We start from the raw sequence: 23,322 nt of genomic DNA on the forward strand, positions 1-23,322 counted from the left end.
AGAAAATCACTGTAGTACCTCTGAGTCTGGAGAAGAAGATTTTTGAAATATTGATTAATTTTCCCTTTGGGGCCCCGCCCTGGCCCCAGGGGTCGGGGTAGGAATCTCAATTTTACAATTTGAAACCATCTACCTCCAAGGATAATTCTCACCAAGTAAAAATAATTTCCTACAGAAAGTTGTCAAAATATACCCAAAAGTGTTATTTCCCTATATAAACTATAGTAAACTTTACCCCCTCCCCAAGGGAGAACGGATAGCTCGGGGGTCCTGAAATTTACAATTTAAGTAAAGCCCCTGATGATCTTTCTTTCCACATAGAGAAAATCACTGTAGTACCTCTGAGTCTGGAGAAGAAGATTTTTGAAATATTGATTAATTTTCCCTTTGGGGCCCCGCCCTGGCCCCAGGGGTTGGGGTAGGAATCCCAATTTTACAATTTTGAAGCCTCATCTACCAAGGATGATTCTGACCAAGTTTGAAAAAAATCATCCACTGGTTCTTGAGAAGAAGTTGAAAATGTAAAAGTTTACGCACGACGGACGACGGACAACGACGGACGAAAAGCGATTAGAATAGGTCACTTGAGCAAAGCTCAGGTGACCGAAAAAAGACCATTTAATCCTATTTTACTTCATGATCAATTCACAGAATGAATTTATGGAAAAAGGAACAAAAAGAAAATCTTGTAAAACATAGGTGAGATATGTTTTGGTAAAGCACCCGTCTATTTCAGAAATACTTTTTTTTAAGTGGCTACATCTACACTGTTTTACCTCTTGATTATAGCCTCAGCTATACACTGTATTTCTTGATTTAAGCCTCAGCTGTACACTGTATTACTTGATTTTAGCCTCAGCTATACATTGTATTACTTGATTTTAGCCTCAGCTGTACACTGTATTACTTGATCATAGCCTCAGCTATACACTGAATTACTTGATTGTAGCCTCAGCTATACACTGTGTTTCTTGATTATAGCCTCAGCTGTAGACTGTATTACTTGATTATAGCCTCATCTATACACTGAATTACTTGATTTTAGCCTCAGCTCTACACTGTATTACTTGATTATAGCCTCAGCTATACACTGTATTACTTGATTTTAGCCTCAGCTATACACTGTATTACTTGATTATAGCCTCAGCTATACACTAAGCTGTACACTGTATTACCTCTTGATTATAGCCTCAGCTATACACTGTATTTCTTGATTATAGCCTCAGCTGTACACTGTATTACTTGATTATAGCCTCAGCTATACATTGTATTACTTGATTTTAGCCTCAGCTATACACTGTATTATTTGATTATAGCCTCAGCTGTACACTGTATTACCTCTTGATTATAGCCTCGGCTGTTTTCTCTGCTTTAGCTTTACTGCTTGGTCCAGCCACACCTGCCACAGCAGTACACCTGTACCCGTCTAAGTAGGTCGCACACACCTAAGTGTTAAACAAAGGCAAACCTGGTTAGACTTGACATCATTTTCTGACAAATAACCTGATCTTTGAAGAAGGTCACACACATGTAATCATTAAATTCAGAGGAACTGATCATGATCAGAAACACAATGAAATTTCGATTTTCTGAAATAACTTGATAAAAAAAATGTTAGCAGTATTCTATGGTATACCTGTAAATTTCAAAAAATCAATATCTATTATGTTACATCTATTAGAGATTAGACAAACATTTTACTTTGTAGTCTGCAGTGGGCGGTCTCCCCTTGACCCCTTCAACTAGCACCTTGTCCTTGCCTGCAAACAGATACATGTATTACATTACAGCTTGGACGAAAACATCCAGAAATCATTGGTTTAGAGCTGTCACTTGGTCTGATTTTCTAAAGATCAGCAGCCAACGTGACAGGTGTCAACTTCGACTGCTTCAAAGCTAAAAACAACATGTATTCTCACGAATTAGCTAATTTCCGTAATACAACAGTATCATAAATAGGATGGATGTCTTCTGAATCTCTTGGCCAATTGAACAAGAGGCCCAGAGGGCCTGTATCGCTCACCTGGATATCTAAGCAATCATGGCAAAGTATTCTCCAAATGAGATCCAACGGAATATGCCAGACCTCAAGGCCAATCCTTGTAGCATATCTGTATTTGATTGTTTATGCCCAGCAATTTTATGTAAGGTTATGGGGTTGGGATCTCAACTGTTTCCAAGCTGTGACTCAGAAACTAGGTCCCTAGTGTTGTGACCAGACCCCAGGATCAATTCTAATATCATGACTGCATTTGTCTCTTTTTGCCCAGCATTTGTATATTAAGTTTTGGGGGGGGGATCTCAACCGTTTCAAAGTTATGACCCAGGGGTTAAGTCTCCAAGGGTGGGGCCAGACCCTAGGGTGATCCTGGAAGCAAATGTGCATTCCTCTCGTTATACTCAACAATTGTATATATGGTTATATGGTTGGGATCTCAACCATTTCCAAGTAAAAAAAAAAAATGACCCCACCCCTTAGCCTGGGGGTTCAGCCCCACCATTTGTACAATTTTGAATCCCTGCCTCCCATGAATGCTTCCGACCAAATATGATCAATATCCATGGTATATTTTTCGGAAGAAGTCATTTAAAGCAATATAGCCAAATTGCCCCCTTTTGGCTCAGCCCTCAGCCCCATTTGTACAATTTTGAATCCCCACCACCTAAGGATGCTTCCAGTCAAATATGGTTGATATCCATCTCTTAGTTCCAGAGAAGATGTCGCTTAATGCAATATAGCAAAATTGACCCCTTATTGCCCCGCCCCTCAGCCCCCTGGGGGGTCAGCCCCATCATTTGTACGATTTTGAATCCCCACCAGCTAGGGATGCTTCCAGTCAAATATGGTTGATATCTATCTCTTAGTTCCAGAGTAGAAGTTGCTTAAAGCAATATAGCTAAATAACCCTTTTTGGCCCCGCCCCTCAGCCCCCACAGGGATCAGCCCCACCATTTGTACAATTTTGAATCCCCGCCAGCTAGGGATGCTTCCAGTCAAATATGGTTGATATCCATCTCTTAGTTCCAGAGAAGATGTCGCTTAATGCAATATAGCCAAATTGACCCCTTATTGCCCCGCCCCTCAGCCCCCTGGGGGGTCAGCCCCATCATTTGTACAATTTTGAATCCCCACCAGCTAGGGATGCTTCCAGTCAAATTTAGCTAAATTCCAATAGGTGGTTGAGAAGAAGAAGTCGTTTAAAGAAATTGTTGACAGACGGACGACGGACGCCACGGTATGGCATAAGCTCACCTTGGTCCTTTGGACCCGGTGAGCTAAAAATAGGGAAAGGACATGTCCCAATCACATGTTTAAGTGTTGGCACAGTTGCAACAGTGATAATCAATAAATATGATTGGTTTCAATAGAAGTCAACAGCAGAGCTGGATCAAAATAGCTTAAATGACTTAAAAGGGCCAATACAATCACTGTCATGTGCTTTATGCACACTAAGCAGAAAAAAAACCAGGATGCAAATTTTGTGCAATAGAATCCTTCGAATGGGCAGGTATGATGGTCACCACATGAGAGCTACAAACTGTTTCCTTATCAGATAAAATATTTTCTTGAATAATGCATTAAATTTTTTTTTTTTTGGTAATTAGGAGCTAACCCCTTATAGGGTAGCTGACTATATAACTAATGTCGGTGATAACACTTTTGACTTTTCGTGTACTACATGTACATAAAATTATTCCATTTACTCAAGAATATGGAAGAAAACAGAAACAGATCAAATGGCACAGGAATGGTTCCCTGTGTGTATGTAATACATTAACTTACCTAAGTCAGTAAGGTTGACCCCTGTGAAATCACACACCACGTCTGGCAGGAAGTAGTGAGCTGGGTCCCCAATCTCGTATAGTAGCTGTTCTGACACCGTTGCCGTGGATACCAGACCCCCGGTACCAGCAGGTTTAGTTACAATGATCCCTCCGTCAGCATCACACTCCACGATGGGAAATCCAATGTTATCCCTAGTGCAAGCAATCATGACAACATATTCTCATTAAAAGCAATACTGCAAACCAGTACCCTACTGGCCAAACATTGGTATCATCACCCTAGTCATTCAGGTTGTTTTGAAGAAAGTTCAATGTCATATAAACAAACTTGGTAACCCCCCATCTACCTACCAGCATGCCACCTTGCTACCTTTAAGTAAGTAAAATTTATAACACTCCATCTTAGGTGTACCTACTGGCAAAATATCATGATCCTAGGTCTTCCAGTTCTTTAGAAGAATCGCAAAAAAACAAATTGATGGATGACAGACGACACCATATCAAGCTCACAGACACTTATAATGTCAGGTGAGCTTAAAACAAGAAATTGAGAATATGAATTCTTTCAAACTAGGAAATATTTGCAAAACATTCATATGCCCCAGCTCCAGCTTTAATTGAAATGGGCCTAAACAAAATTCTGACTGAAGTCGATGAAGTTCAAAATATAGGTCACAGTGACCCATATTTAATAAATTTGTGTTGCACTCCTGAATTTGTTTCCATATATACAAAAAATCACTTAAAGAATCCATTTGAGTGTGTCGACTTCAAGAACTTACACTTACCAGTTTTCAACCTTGTGCCAATCTGTGAAGATACCTCCGGTCACCTGGGCGCCACATTCTATCAGATGTCCAGCCAGACTATAACAGGTACAATCACCATGAGGTCAAAAGTGTGTTGTTTTAATTCAAAATGTGAGTAAAATAAACATGAAAAATAACCACCAAAAAACTGATGGATGTTTCTCCCCTGTTTAATCATCAGTGTAAATAAAACCTCAGATCTCCTTATATAGACCTGACCTGGTCAGTGACTTTGGGTCAGAGTGAGACCTAGCTACACTTGTTACCGGGTCGGTGACTTTGGGTCAGAGTGAAACCTAGCTACACTTGTTACCTGGTCGGTGACTTTGGGTCAGAGTGAAACCTAGCTAAACTTGTTACCTGGTCGGTGACTTTGGGTCAGAGTGAGACCTAGCTACATTTGTTACCTGGTCAGTGACTTTTGGTCAGAGTGAGACCTAGCTACACTTGTTACCTGGTCGGTGACTTTGGGTCAGAGTGACACCTAGCTACACTTGTCATGGTACATCATCATTTGTTTAATAGAACTTTATGAGAGAAATGTTTTCTTTTTGTTTATTCTGAAACTGTGCATCACTTAATTTCATGTAATGTAATAATTGTAGTAGACTATTGTCGTACATACCTGCCAGCAGCAAGCTTATCAAACTCATCCATTTTCCACTGAAACTAAAACAAAAACAAGCATATCAAAAGTCATTGTCTCTCTTACTCATCGCAGAGAAACTTTTTTTGAAATTCCAAATTTATATTTTGAATTGGACCTGAAGAAATTGGGAAATTTTGCTCAAAGTTCAAGTTCTTGTAAATATCTTTCATAAAATAACAGGTTTCCTACAGATTTTCTCTAAAGGAGGTAACTGTATCAAAGTTTATACAGATGTCCAATTTGGTAATTAATCTTAAAGCTGAAGTAACTCAGTCAAAAGTAAATTCACAAATTATAAATATTTTTCACCTCACAATGACATGAAGTAAAAAAAACATGTAAATTGTCAGCAAATATATTGATAAGAAAAGTTTAATCATCTCCATTCAAAGCAAAATTAACATAATCATTGGCAAATCATTAATTTTGAAAGTTTGTTTGTTTGTTTGTTTGATTTTGTTTAACGTCCTATTAACAGCTAAGGTCATTTAAGGACGGCCTCCCCTGTGTGCAAGATGCATGCGTGTAGTGTATGTGTGTGTATTTTGGGAAGCTGCGATATGTTCGTGTTTGTCTCCTTGTGATAGCGCGGAACTGATGCCGACTTTATAGTGCTACCTCACTGAAACATACTGCCGAAGACACCCAGCAGGACGCCCCACCCGGTCACATTATACTGACAACGGGCGAACCAGTCGTCCCACTCCTAATTTGCTGAGCGTTAAGCAGGAGTATAAACTACCATTTTTAAAGACTTTGGTATGTCTCGGCCAGGGGACAGAACCCAAAGCCTTCCTCACAGGGGCGAACGCTCAACAAATGGCCAAAAGTGAGGCATTGTCAAGGGAGACATTAGGAAGAAGAAAGTTATTTAGAAAGGAGAGAAGAGATAAGGTCCTCTTACGATCATGCAATTGGGGGCAGCAGGTACAATTCTTACGCCCTACCTGCAGGACAATTTTGAAAGATTTTGTTTCTCAAGTGAGTTACATTGTGTAGGAGGAGTTAACTTGTGTAGGAGGAGTTATCTTGTATAGGAGGAGTTATCTTGTGTGGGAGGAGTTACCGTGTGTATGAGGAGTAACCTGTTGTAGGAGGAGTTACCTTGTGTGGGAGGAGTTACCTTGTGTAAGAGGAGTAACCTTGTGTGGGAGGAGTTACCTTGTGTAGGGCAGTAACCTGGTGTAGGAGGAGTTACCTTGTGTGGGAGGAGTTACCTTGTGTAGGAGGAGTAACCTGGTGTAGGAGGAGTTACCTTGTGTAGGAGGAGTAACCTGGTGTAGGAGGAGTTACCTTGTGTTGGAGGAGTAACCTGGTGTAGGAGGGGTTACCTTGTGTAGGAGGAGTAACCTGGTGTAGGAGGAGTTACCTTGTGTAGGAGGAGTAACCTGGTGTAGGAGGAGTTACCTTGTGTAGGAGGAGTTACCTTGTGTGGGAGGAGTTACCTTGTGTAGGAGAGGGGCTAAGACAAGAGCACTGTCTGTACACCGGCCTGTAACTACAATGTCTGCACCAAGATCTAGAGCACGTGCTATCGGCCCAGCACTGGAAATAAAACAAACATATTGGTGATAAATTTATCATTTTACAAAATTGTACAGGATGATAAAGTTAAAGGGATGATAACGTCTCAGAATACACTCCGAGACATTTTGCACAGTCGAAACAATCTGATAACAGGAGGTGTTGTAACTCATTCAAGGCTATATATATATTATAAATCAGAAAAATGATCCTTACGGACGAATAAATATTATATAAAGAAAAATTCTTAACAACGAGTCTTTAGTACTTTCATCTCTTCTAGGAGATTCTTCAGACTGTTTATTTGAAATAAACAGTCTGAAGAATCTCCTAAAAGAGATGAAAGTACTAAAGACTCGTTGTTAAGAATTTTTACTTTATATAATATATATATATATATATATTACCAAATATATCCTGTGTGCGAGTTGTGTGAGAGTTGTCTTCCTTACATATTTAAATGCTTGAGTTGTGTTAGAGTTATCTCTCTTATACATTATAAGTGTAATATCATTTTGGAACCCTTAACAAACAAGAGGCCCAATGGGCCTGAATCGCTCACCTGGTATTAATCTCATACTTGTAATCTTAAAAGTGGACTAAAATACAGCTACAGGCAAAATATCAGTGTTTGATTCATAAGAACCTATTAAAAGATTTAAACATATGATGCCTGACACCTATAATGTTGAACAAGGGCATTAAGTTGAACAGAGTTTATTTTTTTCAACCCAGCAGGCTTCTGGTAAAATATCAATTACCTTGGACCCTTTGGTTATTCAGAAGAAGCCGTTTAATGTTTTTAAATATATTTGACCCCTGTGACCTTGAATATAAGTGAAGGTCATTTATTTGAACAAACTTGGTAGACCTTTATCCCAGTTTGCTTCTGGCCAAATATCATCACCCTAAGCCTTTTGGTTATTAAGAAGAAGTTGTTTAAAGTTAAATATTGACGCCTGACAACGGACGGACGACAGACGGATGCCGCACCACGGCCAGGTGAGCTAAAAATCACTTGAAAAAATTATCTTTCTTACCCAAGATATGCATTCATGCTGTTGACTGTGCTGGGGAACTTTGTTCCAGAAAACATCTCTTTGTATCCTTGTTCATCTATTTCAGAGCACTGTGATAGAGGAAATAATGATAATGTCAACCAAGATAACGTAGCAGTTTACAGTAGCGCTCGGTGGCCATGTGTGATATTTTTATACAATGAATAACCCCTGTAATATTACATGTACCAATTATTATTTTTTAATATCAGCACTAAAATTGGCATACATGATGAAGTGGACTACGTGATTAAAATACAGCTCCTCATTATACTATGGTTCTACTATCGTACGATTTAAAAAAAAATAAAAAATTGACAGACAGACAGATAGAGATTCCAGTATACTGCGGGGTGGTATTAGGGTATCAAAAATACATACCCGGTCTTTATAAACAAGTAAAGCTCCTGTGATAAAACTTTTACCCAAGTATGAGCAGAGGGCAACAGTTCCTACAGATCTTCAAAAGCATACATAATGGACCAACAAGTCAATTGAGCAGCAAAAAGTCTTAACATTGGGGACATTTCGTTTGTAGAGTTTAATATACATGTACAGGCAATGTCATGGGTGTAACCATTTATGATTTAAAATGTTCCCTGCCAAACAATGCAGGGAATAACTTAAACATTATAACCCAATATGTTCACCTTTGGCATCAGGTCATCGCCCGTGACAACAGCAATGTTCAGGTCAACCGAGGCCTTCCGACAGACTTCACGCAGGGCAGCAGCACAAGCCTGAGGGTTGGTACCTCCAGCGTTACTTATAACACGGATACCTTCAAGTAAACAGGATATAGTACATAAATAATCGATGTACAATCTGAAACCCCAATCAAACAATAAACCAACACCATTAACAGGTACGTATTATATATACCTGATACTGTATGTACGTATTATATATACCTGATACTGTATGTACGTATTACATATACCTGATACTGTATGTACATATTATATATACCTGATACTGTTTGTACATATCATATATACCTGATACTGTTTGTACATATCATATATACCTGATACTGTTTGTACATATTATATATACCTGATAATGTTTGTACATATCATATATACCTGATACTGTATAACCCAACACAATGAATTGGTATTATTTATACCTGATACTGTATAAACCAACACCATGAACAGGGATTATATATACCTAATACTGTATAAACCAACACCATGAACAGGTATTATATATACCTGATACTGTATAAACCAACACCATGAACAGGTATTATATATACCTAATACTGTATAAACCAACACCATGAACAGGTACTATATATACCTGATACTGTTTGTACATATCATATATACCTGATACTGTATAAACCAACACCATGAACAGGTATTATATATACCTGATACTGTATAAACCAACACCATGAACAGGTATTATATATACATGATACTATATCATAAAAGCCTCATACAGCAAATAATGAAATACACCAGCTTACCTCTCTTTTTAATTTCTTTAACATAAGGTGCTGTGGACGCCAAGACAAAATCTGGAGCATAGCCCATCTCCTGAATCAGATTTTATGACATAACGATAAATCATATGATAATACTTAAGTTAATATAACCTGAATGTTGTTGTGCAGACACTTCACTTAACATATTCATGAAGGGTAAATTAGAACTGTAAGCTAAAGACTGACTTATACGCCAGCTCCTATATAAACCAGAACTGTAAGCTAAAGACTGACTAATATGCCCGCTCCTATATAAACTAGAACTGTAAGATAAAGGCTAACTAATACGCCCGCTCCTATATAAACTAGAACTGTAAGCTAAAGACTGACTAATATGCCTGCTCCTATATAAACTAGAACTGTAAGCTAAAGACTGACTAATACGCCCGCTCCAATATAAACTAGAACGGTAAGCTAAAGGCTTACTGAGGCAAAGCAATATAGTCTCCCCACCAGTCACAAGTATTTCGCACAAAGGGGCATAACTCCATCAAAAACGGGTCGAAATCCAAAATTAAAATGCCAGTGCACATTTACATAAGGTACCAATCATTCATGCAAGTTTCAATGAAATCCATCAGCTAGTTAAGGAGGAGTTGCATGGACAAGTATTTCGCACAAAGGGGCATAACTTCATCAAAAAGGGTGGAAATCCAAAATTAAAATGCCAGTGCACATTTACATAAGATACCAATCATTCATGCAAGTTTCATTGAAATCCATCGATTAGTTAAGGAGGAGTTTTCCGGACAAGTTACTGCGAATGACAGACAAGACAGGGTGATTCCAGTATACCCCCCTCCTAAATTTGTTGCGGGGGTATAAATATTTTAGCAATAGGATGTATACGTATACTTATATCATAATTAGATGTTATATTATCATTTTTTCCATATAAGCAAGACTTCCATATTAGGCTGAGGGGCTGGAGGCTTGCCGGGCACAAATCACTATATTTCATTTTCCATTATATTTATGACACCACCCTCCCTTCCCGTCCTATTTTTTTCATTTTACAAGTGTCTACCAGTAAGCTTAAAGCATGATCACTGCACCGCATTGTTATCAAGTTATCTTGACCACTTATCTGTTAGGAGGGGAGACTGTGTTATGACAAATACAGGGAGTGAAATATTTAATTGATTCAGATAATGTTATGTTGGTATAATTTGAATTTGGTGTTCCTTTTATTTTTGATAAATACATTTAGCTAGGAGGAAATCAAGTGCAACAAAATTCTTTTGGGAGAGAAACAAATGTGAAACCAAATTTCAGCTGATTTCATCAAAACAGGGAGCAAAGATATCACTGTGTATTTTATATATATATATTTTATTTTCCATGTAAAGTACCATGTTATAATCTTACGTAATTACTTACAGGATTTTTATTTTTTGCAGCTGTCATCAAAGACATTGTGATTTCTGACAAATAATCTGACACCAAGTAATCAATTTTCCCTCCATATATCAGCTGTGGTGCTGAAAATATGAAACAAGAAATGTATCAAGTTGATAGGTACAATCACAGACTTAGATAGTCTAATTCTTTGGTACAATGTACAAGTTTACTACTTTTTTTCTTGAGTTGCGAGCAAGCTGTCACCACAGAAACTAGAATTTTTCACTCTCAGTCTCATCAACATTTATTAATACACATATTTTTTTAGCAATTTATAAATCAGAAATAAGATTACATATTCCTTACATGCACTTATAAAATGGCTCAAACAATATATATCACCATGATACACGTGTTTAATATCATATAATTTTGTAATGATATATATATATAATATAGCTACGCCTACAATAAATACACAAAAATGATAATATAACTTTATATATTTAATTTATTTAAACATCAAGATATATTTTCCTTGTCAAGAAGTTTGCACGGCGCTTATTTGACAAGTGATTTAACTAGAGTAAACACGTTTTCGTTTGATTGAACTTTGGACATGTGTTTGCATTTGCCGGTAAGTTGTTAGTTAGAAATATGACAGCTACCAGAAACGGCCGTATCGCCCCAGAATCCCGACGAGCATCCTATCCTGATAGTGCTACCATTCAATCCCTTTGCATATCTTCGACTCCATGTGGTGTTAAAGGATATGACAGGCGATGAAGGACGAAGCAAGCCGCTTAATTTCCCAAGGCGGTGAATACGAGCAGCCATCTTCCCGACTTGTTTGTAAATACCACCAAACCGGAAACAATAGTTTGCACATGCGCATTGCGTCACATGATAATCCGTCACTTTTGCAAGATGGAGGAGAGAGGAAAGACGCATACGTCAAATATTCAATCATTTCCTGTGTTTTGATCTCGTCCCTCTCTCCTAATCTAGGGGTGTAGATTTCCCCTATAGGTAGCACCCCCCTCACGTAACCATGGCTGCAATATCAGAGACGGTTTATGGAACTACTGAGGAAGGGCATGTTATGTCAGAAAAGGTGTCGTCTCTTGCGACCAACGTTTACAAAGAATTTGAACGTATGATAAAGAAATATGACGAGGATGTTGTGAAGGAACTTATGCCACTGACTGTTGCACTCCTTGAAGGATTAGATCAAGCACTCTCCGACAAACAGGAGAGCGAAGTTGAGTTAGAACTACTAAGAGACGACAATGAACAGCTGCTTACCCAATATGAAAGAGAAAAGCAGCTCCGGAAGGCTGCCGAACAGGTATAATGAATTATGATATCGTCCACGTTTTAATGTCCGTTCATAGTAATTTCTATACATTATAGATGGTGTTTACGTGCAATATCTTTTGAAGATTTGGAAATTTACAAGTTCATATAAATATTGGTCATGCTGTTCTGAATAAATTAATATTTTTACATTACATTATTGTAACAGAGCTGTGGGTGTCTATATTTTGGCAGAAGGTTTTTGTGACATTTGCATGAGAAAAAGCTTACTGCACAAATGCCATCTTGAATATCCACTTTAATGTCTTGTTAAATTCATAAGTTGCCCTTGATTGTGAAATGTTGAGCCCGAAAACAATTCCAATTTGCAAATGTGTGTGAGGTTTTACAGAAAGTTTATATCAGTCAACGTTCAAAAATATTTATGTTTGACTGAAATGATTTCCATTTTGGTATTGCAATAAAAATTGAATAACTTGTATTGTGTGCTATAATTCAGTGCTTTAAGCAATCCAGTCAATCAATTTGATAATAGCTGAAGCAAAGGAAAATATGTTTGTTTAACAAACACACACAAGTTATGACTCCAGTCAATCAATTTGATAATAGCTGAAGCAAAGGAAAATATGTTTGTTTAACAAACACACACAAGTTATGACTCATCTGGATGCTGTTGTAGAATCTTTGTATGTGTCTGCATGTGATAAAACATTTCAACATATAGAGAAAAAACTATTTGGCTTAGTTATCTTAGCTGTAGCACAAATTCTTATACATGCCTTTGCATTTGCAGTGATGTAATATAATCATGCATCTGTAAACTACATACATGTATGCATCTCCCAACAAATCATTAAACCTAGCATCTTGCAGTGGCGGTTCCAGAGACCTATCTGGAGGGGTTTCCAAATTTCAAGGGGGGTTTAAATTTCAAGTGTGGGAAAATTGAGGAAAATGCTGAAAACACATGTTTTTTTAAAGAAAATTCTTAGGGTAGGGGGGTTTCCTGAAGCCCCAAAAAAACCTCTTGATCCACCACTGTCTTAATAGTTCATGTAGAGCACTTGCTTTTTTGGTGAAAGACTGAATTTCTTAGGTGTCAGTTGTATAAAATCAACTTCTAAATCAAGGGGCATAGAACATGGTACACGTATTTTGGTTTGTAGTTGTATCAATCTTGCTTGAACAGTTGACTATATATAGCTAGCTATCAAGTTTGTTCAAATGGATGACCGTGACCCCACATTTCTATCCCGAAAGTGGTACAAAATTTCATATACGTGACACAGGCCCTATGAACCTTTTATTGTATTTGTCAGTGTGTGACAATTCACAGTTCACTTAATATGGTACTGTAAATAGCCTTATATCAATCACCAAATAGACTTTGATTGAGTGCTGTCATCAATATTATTTTATTGTTTCATTGACAATACATCCCAAGTTCAATAATTGACCAAACATGATTTGTGAACATGCATGAGAATATGCAAACACGAGTTATTCATGAGCATACAAATATAAACAGATTGTGATAAAATATTCATGATCATCAATATACACACATGCATTCATACCATGTTTTATGCACACATATATACACAACACACAAAGAGACATGTCCTTATAATTTATAATTAACCCTTTCACCACTGTAGACCATAATCAACTCATCCATATCAATGAATGGTAGAGTCTACTCAAGTTACATAGGGTTGAAAGGGTTAAATGACCTAAGCTGTTAATAGGACATTAAACAAAATAAAACCAAAGCAAAACCAAAACCATGCTTCTTGTTGTAATTATAATAATGTAATATGAGCTAAGATTTATAAAAAAAATCAAACGGAGCATGTTTATTTGGTTGTTCTGCCTCTGTAGTGAATTTGAACTTCCTGCCTTAAAATTAAACCAGGACATATTTTCATAAACATGCATGTATATATAATATGTACAATGTACATGTACTCTATACCGTACATTTATACTATGTGTATTTATATATAATAATTATAACTCAGTGTTTTTGTTACCTAAATTTTACAACAGCCTGCAGTTCCTTTAATTTATGAATTGGGAAAATATAGCATTATTTGTATTGAAATTGGGAATACATTTCTCTTTTTTTTTTCCATTTTGGGAAATAATGCACTTTTTAGCCAGGGGAAACTGCCTGTATTTGTCAGTAAAACTGAGTGAAAAAAATCGCTATCACTCTACAGATGTATACCGTGTACGCTGTGCATGTTCACTACTTATACTTGTACACCTGTGTACTGTATACGTGAATACTGTATTCATGTGTTTGCAATACACTTGCACCGTATACATGTTTACAAGTGCCTGTGATTACATGTATGTAGAATCATAAGCCTGCCAATTTAAAATAGCTCAGTAACGAGTAGTGTGCTCAGCGGTGAGTTCTGTGTCTTAATTAACTACGGCTACAATCTGCATTCCAATAGGATAACCTGAGACCACATTAAAAATCTACTTCAAATGGGGGTCAACCATTTTTGGGAAAGGTATACATTGTAAATATGGTATCTATTTATTTTCGTTCTGTATTACACTTTCCCATCACGCTTTTGAGTTTTATAGGGGAGTGTTAACTCTGAAATAATTAACTCTGAAATAATTAACTCTGAAATAAAGTATACAAACACTAGGTATTTTAAAGGGTTGAAGATCTACATGTTAATATATAATATTGATTTGATTTCAATTTAAAAATATAGATTTGAGATCAGACCTTATTTCATATCGTACATTTGTTACAGAAATACCTTGAGCTGGAGGATGGTGTGGAGGGCCAGAAAAAGGAACATGAAGAAAAAGTGGAAAGCATGGAGTCTGTAGTCCGCATGCTGGAACTCAAGGCCAAGAATGCATCCGATCACGGTACTTGTCATTTAACACTTAATTGTTAATTAGCCAATAACTTCCTTAGTGACAACACTGGTAACAAATTCTCCAGATTAAAAAAAATACTATTAAATATTCATTAAGTACAAACACTTATTTTGAATTCTTAAAAGTCATTAATGTCTTTGTTTCTCCTGGCAATGAAACGTTTCATGAACCTCAAACTTTATGAAAAATTATACCATAGCAAAGTAATTGCATCTAGGTCTCCTTGAGTTCATAAAGACATGTGTTAAGTGTATGATTTTATAAAAGCTAGCATTTGCTTCTTCCTGCTCAACTCAGTAATAAAAATAATTTTAATTTCAGTGTTAAGAATGGAAGAGAAGGATAGTGAATGGAAGAAAGAATATACAAAACTCCACGAAAGATACACCGAGGTAAAGATTGTCGGGAATTTACGACTACACATGATAGACGTTAGAGGGGGGTATATATACTGGCCATGCCAGTAGACTGACTCTTTGTCTGTCAATGAAACTTCTGTCCAGACATCTCCTTAAATAAATGACAGACTTTTGATCAAATTTGGTATACACAAGTACATTAAGTTTTGTACCTGCACTTATCCCTTCGAATTCCCCTTTCAAAAGCTCTGCCTCTTTAATTAGAAACTTGTCACAACATGTATAATTATTGTTAAACTATCAGACTGATTTTAGTTGAAACATTGAACAAATGTTCAGTCTGGTTTAGTTGTGCACTTGCAGACAAAACATTGTGATTTTCCTCTCCTATTAAATGTGTGACATGTTCCGTTATAACGGGCAAAACATTGTGAATTTCCTCTCCCATTAAATGAGTGACATGTTCCGTTTTAACGGGCAAAACATTGTGAATTTCCCCTCCTATTAAATGAGAGAAATGTTCGGTTATAATGGGCAAAACATTGAGAATTTCCTCTCCTATTAAATGAGTTACATGTTCCGTTATAACGGGCAAAACATTGTGAATTTCCTCTCCTATTAAATGAGTGACATGTTCGGTTATAATGGGCAAAACATTGTGAATTTCCTCTCCTATTAAATGAGTGACATGTTCCGTTATAACGGGCAAAACATTGTGAATTTCCTCTCCTATTAAATGAGTGACATGTTCCGTTATAACGGGCAAAACATTGTGAATTTCCTCTCCTATTAAATGAGTGACATGTTCCGTTATAACGGGCAAAACATTGTGAATTTCCTCTCCTATTAAATGAGTGACATGTTCCGTTATAACGGGCAAAACATTGTGAATTTCCTCTCCTATTAAATGAGTGACATGTTCCGTTATAACGGGCAAAACATTGTGAATTTCCTCTCCTATTAAATGAGTGACATGTTCCGTTATAACGGGCAAAACATTGTGAATTTCCTCTCCTATTAAATGAGTGACATGTTCCGTTATAACGGGCAAAACATTGTGAATTTCCTCTCCTATTAAATGAGTGACATGTTCCGTTATAACGGGCAAAACATTGTGAATTTCCTCTCCTATTAAATGAGTGACATGTTCCGTTATAACGGGCAAAACATTGTGAATTTCCTCTCCTATTAAATGAGTGACATGTTCCGTTATAACGGGCAAAACATTGTGAATTTCCTCTCCTATTAAATGAGTGACATGTTCCGTTATAACGGGCAAAACATTGTGAATTTCCTCTCCTATTAAATGAGTGACATGTTCCGTTATAACGGGCAAAACATTGTGAATTTCCTCTCCTATTAAATGAGTGACATGTTCCGTTATAACGGGCAAAACATTGTGAATTTCCTCTCCTATTAAATGAGTGACATGTTCCGTTATAACGGGCAAAACTTGTGAATTTCCTCTCCTATTAAATGAGTGACATGTTCCGTTATAACGGGGGAAAACTCCTTACAATAGTTACTCCTGTATGCTGCCATTTAGGTTTCAGTAAATTGTACACATAATTAGCACCTAAATGTACATATGTATAGTTCTGCACCTGCATTCAAATTTTGGTTTCCTTTCCTGAAAGGTTTTCTCATTTATTTTAAATAAAATTGTCATGACAACTTCCCCTAATAAACTACCAGATTGCTTTCAATGAAACTTTGTAGTTGTGTACCATTTCACGGAAATCTGTAATAATTGTTCTATTAAAGCCTGGCTAATTTCCCATACAATGACAGAGAAGTAATATTATTAGTGGATAAAAAGGTTCTCTTTCTTTCTCAGTTGTTTCGTACTCATATGGACCAGATGGAGAGGACAAAGATTTTGATGGGAACAGACAAACTGGAGTTGTCCAACAGTCCTCGTAATAAGTAAGTAAACCAATGTCTCTGACAGTGCTAGTAACAAACCCCAGAAAGGAAAGGTGTAGCAGGGTCCAACAGTCCTCGTAATAAGTAAGTAAACCATTGTCTCTGACAGTACTAGTAACAAACCCCAGAAAGGTACGGTGTAGCAGGGTCCAACAGTCCCCGTAATAAGTAAGTAAACCAATGTCTCTGACAGTCCTCGTAATAAGTAAGTTAACCAACGTCTCTAACAGTGCTAGTAACAAACCCCAGAAAGGTACGGTGTAGCAGGGTCCAACAGCCCTCATAATAAGTAAGTAAACCAACGTCTCTAACAGTGCTAGTAACAAACCCCAGAAAGGTATGGTGTAGCAGGGTCCAACAGTCCTCGTAATAAGTAAGTAAACCAAGGTCTCTAACAGTGCTAGTAACAAACCCCAGAAAGGTAAGGTGTAGCAGGGTCCAACAGTCCTCATAATAAGTAAATAAACCAACGTCTCTAACAGTAATAGTAACCCCAGAAAGGTATGGTGTAGCAGGGTCCAACAGTCCTCATAATGAGTAAGTAAACCAATGTCTCTAACAGTGCTAGTAACAACCCCCAGAAAGGTATGGTGTAGCAGGGTCCAACAGTCCTCATAATAAGTAAGTAAACCAATGTCTCTGACAGTCCTCGTAATAAGTAAGTAAACCAACGTCTCTGACAGTGCTAGTAACAAACCCCAGAAAGGTACGGTGTAGCAGGTATTTGTGGGACCAAAACTTATAACTGGGTGGTATATAGGTGTACAAGTATGATTGTGAATTTGCTTAGATCAATATTGTTACTTTTTTAGCCCTAAAATTTTCCGTGTAAACAATATACATGTATAATGAATCAAAATTATAATTTAAACGTTAAATTGAAATGTATACAAGCAACAGAAATACATTTACACAATTCAGCTTCCTTTACTTGTACAGAGATTTCCAATATGTTATACTACAATGCAATTTATGTAAGTAAATCATGTTTTTTCATGTGTCCTTTGTTTCATTAGAGACATACTTAAATTACAAGAATGTTTGAATTTTAACAGGGGCTTTCAGTTGCCAAATCTTCGACCAGTTAGTATGGTGATTACTGGTCAGAACTTAACTCCTCTAAGGTCGAGTGGCACCCCTCCCAGCCTGAACTGTCTGGACATAATGTCGCCTCGCACCCCGGCAGACTCGAACATCAGTCTGAAGAGTGAGCTTGGGGACCTTGACTCGCCCGACGTCACTGATAGACGACGCTCGGGCAAGAAGGTCGGCACATGTGACAAGGAACAGCTCACAGACAATATAATGGTGAAAGAATTTGGTACCACACCGAGTAAGTCCCCTGTGTTGTATTTTATTTTTACCCTTAAACAAGAGGTTGAATCCAATTGGGGGCAGACATTGTGATAAATGTAATGATGCAGTATAAAAACAAAGGGGGAGAAAATCAACACAGAGTGAATTGGTATATAAAGGTCAAAGGTGAATATTTGTCGGGCCCAATAACTATGATTTACATTTACTGATAAAAATATGGGCAAGGTTAACCGTTACATCCAATATTCTATGTGGCTTATCCTTGACCAGGTTCTTTTAATGTTATGTATTTTGAAAAAAAATGTAAGCAAAATATTCATATGAAGTGTTATTTAACTTTATTCCTTTTGACATGTAGCTGAACTGTCTGTTTTAGTGATTTCTGATCAATTTTCTTATTTCATGTATGGGAAATCACATATTTACATTATTGGTATTGTGTCATTGTTTCATTTCAATTGTGAATGTTGTAAGATCTATGTTCCGTGTGGTGGTGGTTTACTGTGTCACTATATCCTGTCTGTAAGGCATCCCCTAGTATCATCAAATACACTTGTACTCCTTTCTTAATTGTCAGCAAATATTTAGAGGAGTCAGATTTGCTTGAAATGCCTTAAGGTTGTTGAATATCTTTTTAATCTTAATGAAACTTTCATTTTAAGCACAGTTTAGCAAATATCTAAAGATTCTTTTTCCTATGACAAAACTAGGAAATATGCCATAAATTTTTGAACCCAAGTTTGTTTTAGAAAAAAAACTGTTGATCATCTGGTCTTCTCAAAAGTGATGATGAAACTCTAAAAATTAAAAATGGAATGACAAACATTTTTGGAAGGGAATTTGAAAAAGTACTGACTGCAAGCTTGTCAGAATGGTAGATTGTAAGGGCAGGGTTAACGCTATACGGTGTAAGGTAAGGTGCACTACAGACAGGCTTTTATGTGCTTTTGCTGACATGGCCATTGCACAGTAAGATCACATTGTACGTTAATCTGACTTTATGTCCGCTACAGCCTGAACATGCCTTACATTTGGAAACCTTTTCTCCAGCAATGATTTTAAGTTTTGAATTTTTCCTTTTCCTGTTTTAGCTTTTTGGTTTGCTTTTATTTTTGCATGTTATCAGTGGTTTTGTGTCTTCTCATTCTGCTATTAGAGGACGGTGCACCACCCAACACCTCAGAATCCCCCGCGAGTGTTCAAATAAACGGTGTAACAGACTCAGAACTTAGTAAAGGGGATAAAGACAATTCTAGTCAAGACAACAGTATAGGGAGGCCGGAGTCTCATAACACAGGGGCTGGAGAAGCCGAACCAAAGCATACAGACCCGCCACACCATATAGATAGGGCGGAAAACTCCCAACGAAGCCATTCTGTAGAAACATTAGCAAATACCAAAGCATTAGAGGCAACTACATCCGACACAACAGCATCTTCAGTCATACTTCCTCAAGGGGAAGATAACTCTGTGATAGAAACAACACCTGAAAAGACGGAAGCACATATAGCCACGTCCACCCCTCAGAGTAGTACAGAGGAGGAGAGAGTCAGGTTTGATAGCATAGATCACGAGGAGGCAGAGTTTGAGGAGGACAGAATTCCGGGTAAGTTTCCGCGGTGCTTCAACGATGGGCGATTAATGAGAGTGATCTGCCCCTGATGTACTGTAGTTTGTGTTGTGATGTGTGTTTGCCTACTGTTATTCTTGGTCTACATATACACTTGTCACTGCCATACATGTTTTCAGCACCAGTTTCTCTTCTTTTTAGAGCACTTTTTATCATTATAAAGAGCAGGGTTACAGATTATTTTTATCACTGATATACTTCCCCTGTCCAATTATGGTCTTATACTATTTTCCTAAATTATATCTAAACTAACAAAAAAAAAAACGATAGTTAAAAGTAGAAAATGAACAAAAGTGTCACAAAAGCATCTTTTACTTCAGAAACAACCAATTAATTTATTCTACTTGTTTTCTTTCTGAAAAATTATTTCTGGTTCAGGCTGATATCTGAAACTGAACAAAGTTTGTGAAGTATCACTACACTAATATATCAATCATAGTGAGGATCAAAGTAGGGTCAGAGTCATAGGTCAAAGGTCAAATAAGGAAATCATTGACCATTAGATTCCTTAACTTGTTAAACATTGTTGAAACTGCATGGACCTAATAGCTACACCACTGGATAGTGACTTCACCAATGAGGAACTGACCCCAAGGGTCACTGATCACGTACCATAAGAGGTCATGATCAAAGGTCAAAGGATCAACTGAATCAAAGGGCAAATAAGGAAATCATTGGCATTGTCCAATAGATTCACAACTGTATGGGCCTATGCTACACCACTAGATAGTGACTTCACCATTTTGGAACTGACCCAAAGGGTCACTGAACCATTAGAGGTCAAAGGTCAAAGGAAGAACTGGATGACCAGTAGTTCACTTGTTCAGGTCATCACTTGTAGTAATGAGTAGTATGTGGTGTAGAAGTATGACAGCTGATGGATGTGAACACACAGAGTATAGAACCAATGTTCTGTCATCTGCTATGCATGTCATACAATATACATTGTTTCTAGATACTCTAGCTAGTTGGAGATGGGGTAGTATAGGTCATACAATGTATATTGTTTCTAGATACTCTAGCTAGTTGGAGATGGGGTAGTATAGGTCATACAATATACATTGTTTCTAGATACTCTAGCTAGTTGGAGATGGGGTAGTATAGGTCATACAATATACATTGTTTCTAGATACTCTAGCTAGTTGGAGATGGGGTAGTATAGGTCATACAATATACATTGTTTCTAGATACTCTAGCTAGTTGGAGATGGGGTAGTATAGGTCATACAATATACATTGTTTCTAGATACTCTAGCTAGTTGGAGATGGGGTAGTATAGGTCATACAATATACATTGTTTCTAGATACTCTAGCTAGTTGGAGATGGGGTAGTATAGGTCATACAATATACATTGTTTCTAGATACTCTAGCTAGTTGGAGATGGGGTAGTATAGGTCATACAATATACATTGTTTCTAGATACTCTAGCTAGTTGGAGATGGGGTAGTATAGGTCATACAATATACATTGTTTCTAGATACTCTAGCTAGTTGGAGATGGGGTAGTATAGGTCATACAATATACATTGTTTCTAGATACTCTAGCTAGTTGGAGATGGGGTAGTATAGGTCATACAATATACATTGTTTCTAGATACTCTAGCTAGTTGGAGATGGGGTAGTATAGGTCATACAATATACATTGTTTCTAGATACTCTAGCTAGTTGGAGATGGGGTAGTATAGGTCATACAATATACATTGTTTCTAGATACTCTAGCTAGTTGGAGATGGGGTAGTATAGGTCATACAATATACATTGTTTCTAGATACTCTAGCTAGTTGGAGATGGGGTAGTATAGGTCATACAATATACATTGTTTCTAGATACTCTAGCTAGTTGGAGATGGGGTAGTATAGGTCATACAATATACATTGTTTCTAGATACTCTAGCTAGTTGGAGATGGGGTAGTATAGGTCATACAATATACATTGTTTCTAGATACTCTAGCTAGTTGGAGATGGGGTAGTATAGGTCATACAATATACATTGTTTCTAGATACTCTAGCTAGTTGGAGATGGGGTAGTATAGGTCATACAATATACATTGTTTCTAGATACTCTAGCTAGTTGGAGATGGGGTAGTATAGGTCATACAATATACATTGTTTCTAGATACTCTAGCTAGTTGGAGATGGGGTAGTATAGGTCATACAATATACATTGTTTCTAGATACTCTAGCTAGTTGGAGATGGGGTAGTATAGGTCATACAATATACATTGTTTCTAGATACTCTAGCTAGTTGGAGATGGGGTAGTATAGGTCATACAATATACATTGTTTCTAGATACTCTAGCTAGTTGGAGATGGGGTAGTATAGGTCATACAATATACATTGTTTCTAGATACTCTAGCTAGTTGGAGATGGGGTAGTATAGGTCATACAATATACATTGTTTCTAGATACTCTAGCTAGTTGGAGATGGGGTAGTATAGGTCATACAATATACATTGTTTCTAGATACTCTAGCTAGTTGGAGATGGGGTAGTATAGGTCATACAATATACATTGTTTCTAGATATTCTAGCTAGTTGAAGTTGGGGTAGTATAGGTCTCTATAAAAAACTATTAGTTAGTTTTGTTGACTTGGGTTTGTTTTTGTTTCCATAGTAAAGGCTGGTTTGTTTTTGTTTCCATAGTTAAGGCTAACACGATGGACAATCATGTTTAAATGTTTAATTTCTCGTCCCCCTATTGGTCTTACTGATGATGTAGTAACCTGTAACTGTATGGCCCTACTAATATAACCATTGACATGGGGGGTAGTGATTTCCTGACTTTGGTAATGTCTGGTATTTCTGCTTCACTTAATGCTTTCCTTTGGGAACCTGCTGTGGGTAAGTAAAACATACCTGTGTTTGTGTTGAATTGCGATATCTTGTTGAATGGGAGATTTGATTATACACGTGTGTGATGCCAGTTGCATTGCTTCATAGAAGAACTACATTTGCTGATATAGGCGTATCTTTCTCTTCAGTTTCTACAACTGTTCGCTAGAAATGTTTTATTACCGTAAATGTTCATTCGTGAATTTAATTAAGATGAAGTATTGTTCCTGATGTCTAACGTGTACATAACCTATTGTTCCTGATGTCTAACATGTACATAACCTACTGTTCCTGATGTCTAACGTGTACATAACCTATTGTTCCTGATGTCTAACGTGTACATAACCTATTGTTCCTGATGTCTAAC

At 37.2% G+C, this 23,322-nt stretch overlaps 2 protein-coding genes across 18 annotated transcripts in view; one reads left to right on the plus strand and one right to left on the minus strand.

Moving 5' to 3' along the window:
- The window catches only part of LOC110445279, a 52,052-nt gene extending 40,519 nt beyond the window's left edge, over positions 1-11,533 (minus strand). The window contains exons 1-11 of the mRNA XM_021489819.1: positions 11,331-11,533; positions 10,702-10,802; positions 9,304-9,373; positions 8,477-8,607; positions 7,809-7,897; positions 6,690-6,789; positions 5,221-5,264; positions 4,575-4,652; positions 3,785-3,978; positions 1,702-1,760; positions 1,339-1,445 (exon numbers count right to left, since the gene is read on the minus strand). Coding sequence (XP_021345494.1) covers positions 1,339-1,445; positions 1,702-1,760; positions 3,785-3,978; positions 4,575-4,652; positions 5,221-5,264; positions 6,690-6,789; positions 7,809-7,897; positions 8,477-8,607; positions 9,304-9,373; positions 10,702-10,802; positions 11,331-11,499 — 1,142 coding nt within the window. The 5' untranslated portion in view covers positions 11,500-11,533. The remainder of the gene's footprint in view (positions 1-1,338; positions 1,446-1,701; positions 1,761-3,784; positions 3,979-4,574; positions 4,653-5,220; positions 5,265-6,689; positions 6,790-7,808; positions 7,898-8,476; positions 8,608-9,303; positions 9,374-10,701; positions 10,803-11,330) is intronic.
- A 35-nt stretch (positions 11,534-11,568) lies between these two features.
- The window catches only part of LOC110445277 (C-Jun-amino-terminal kinase-interacting protein 3-like), a 103,165-nt gene continuing 91,411 nt past the window's right edge, over positions 11,569-23,322 (plus strand). For 15 of the 17 annotated variants that reach the window (XM_021489800.1, XM_021489807.1, XM_021489804.1 and 12 more), the window contains exons 1-6: positions 11,569-12,010; positions 14,760-14,880; positions 15,214-15,284; positions 17,089-17,177; positions 18,233-18,510; positions 19,651-20,100. In XM_021489800.1, the coding sequence (XP_021345475.1) occupies positions 11,714-12,010; positions 14,760-14,880; positions 15,214-15,284; positions 17,089-17,177; positions 18,233-18,510; positions 19,651-20,100 (1,306 nt within the window). In that variant the 5' untranslated portion in view covers positions 11,569-11,713. The remainder of the gene's footprint in view (positions 12,011-14,759; positions 14,881-15,213; positions 15,285-17,088; positions 17,178-18,232; positions 18,511-19,650; positions 20,101-23,322) is intronic. The other 2 variants (XM_021489815.1, XM_021489816.1) reach the window with 1 other exon arrangement.

Source organism: Mizuhopecten yessoensis, unplaced genomic scaffold (genome assembly GCF_002113885.1).
Source record: "Mizuhopecten yessoensis strain PY_sf001 unplaced genomic scaffold, ASM211388v2 scaffold2159, whole genome shotgun sequence".
Classification (NCBI taxonomy): domain Eukaryota; kingdom Metazoa; phylum Mollusca; class Bivalvia; order Pectinida; family Pectinidae; genus Mizuhopecten; species Mizuhopecten yessoensis.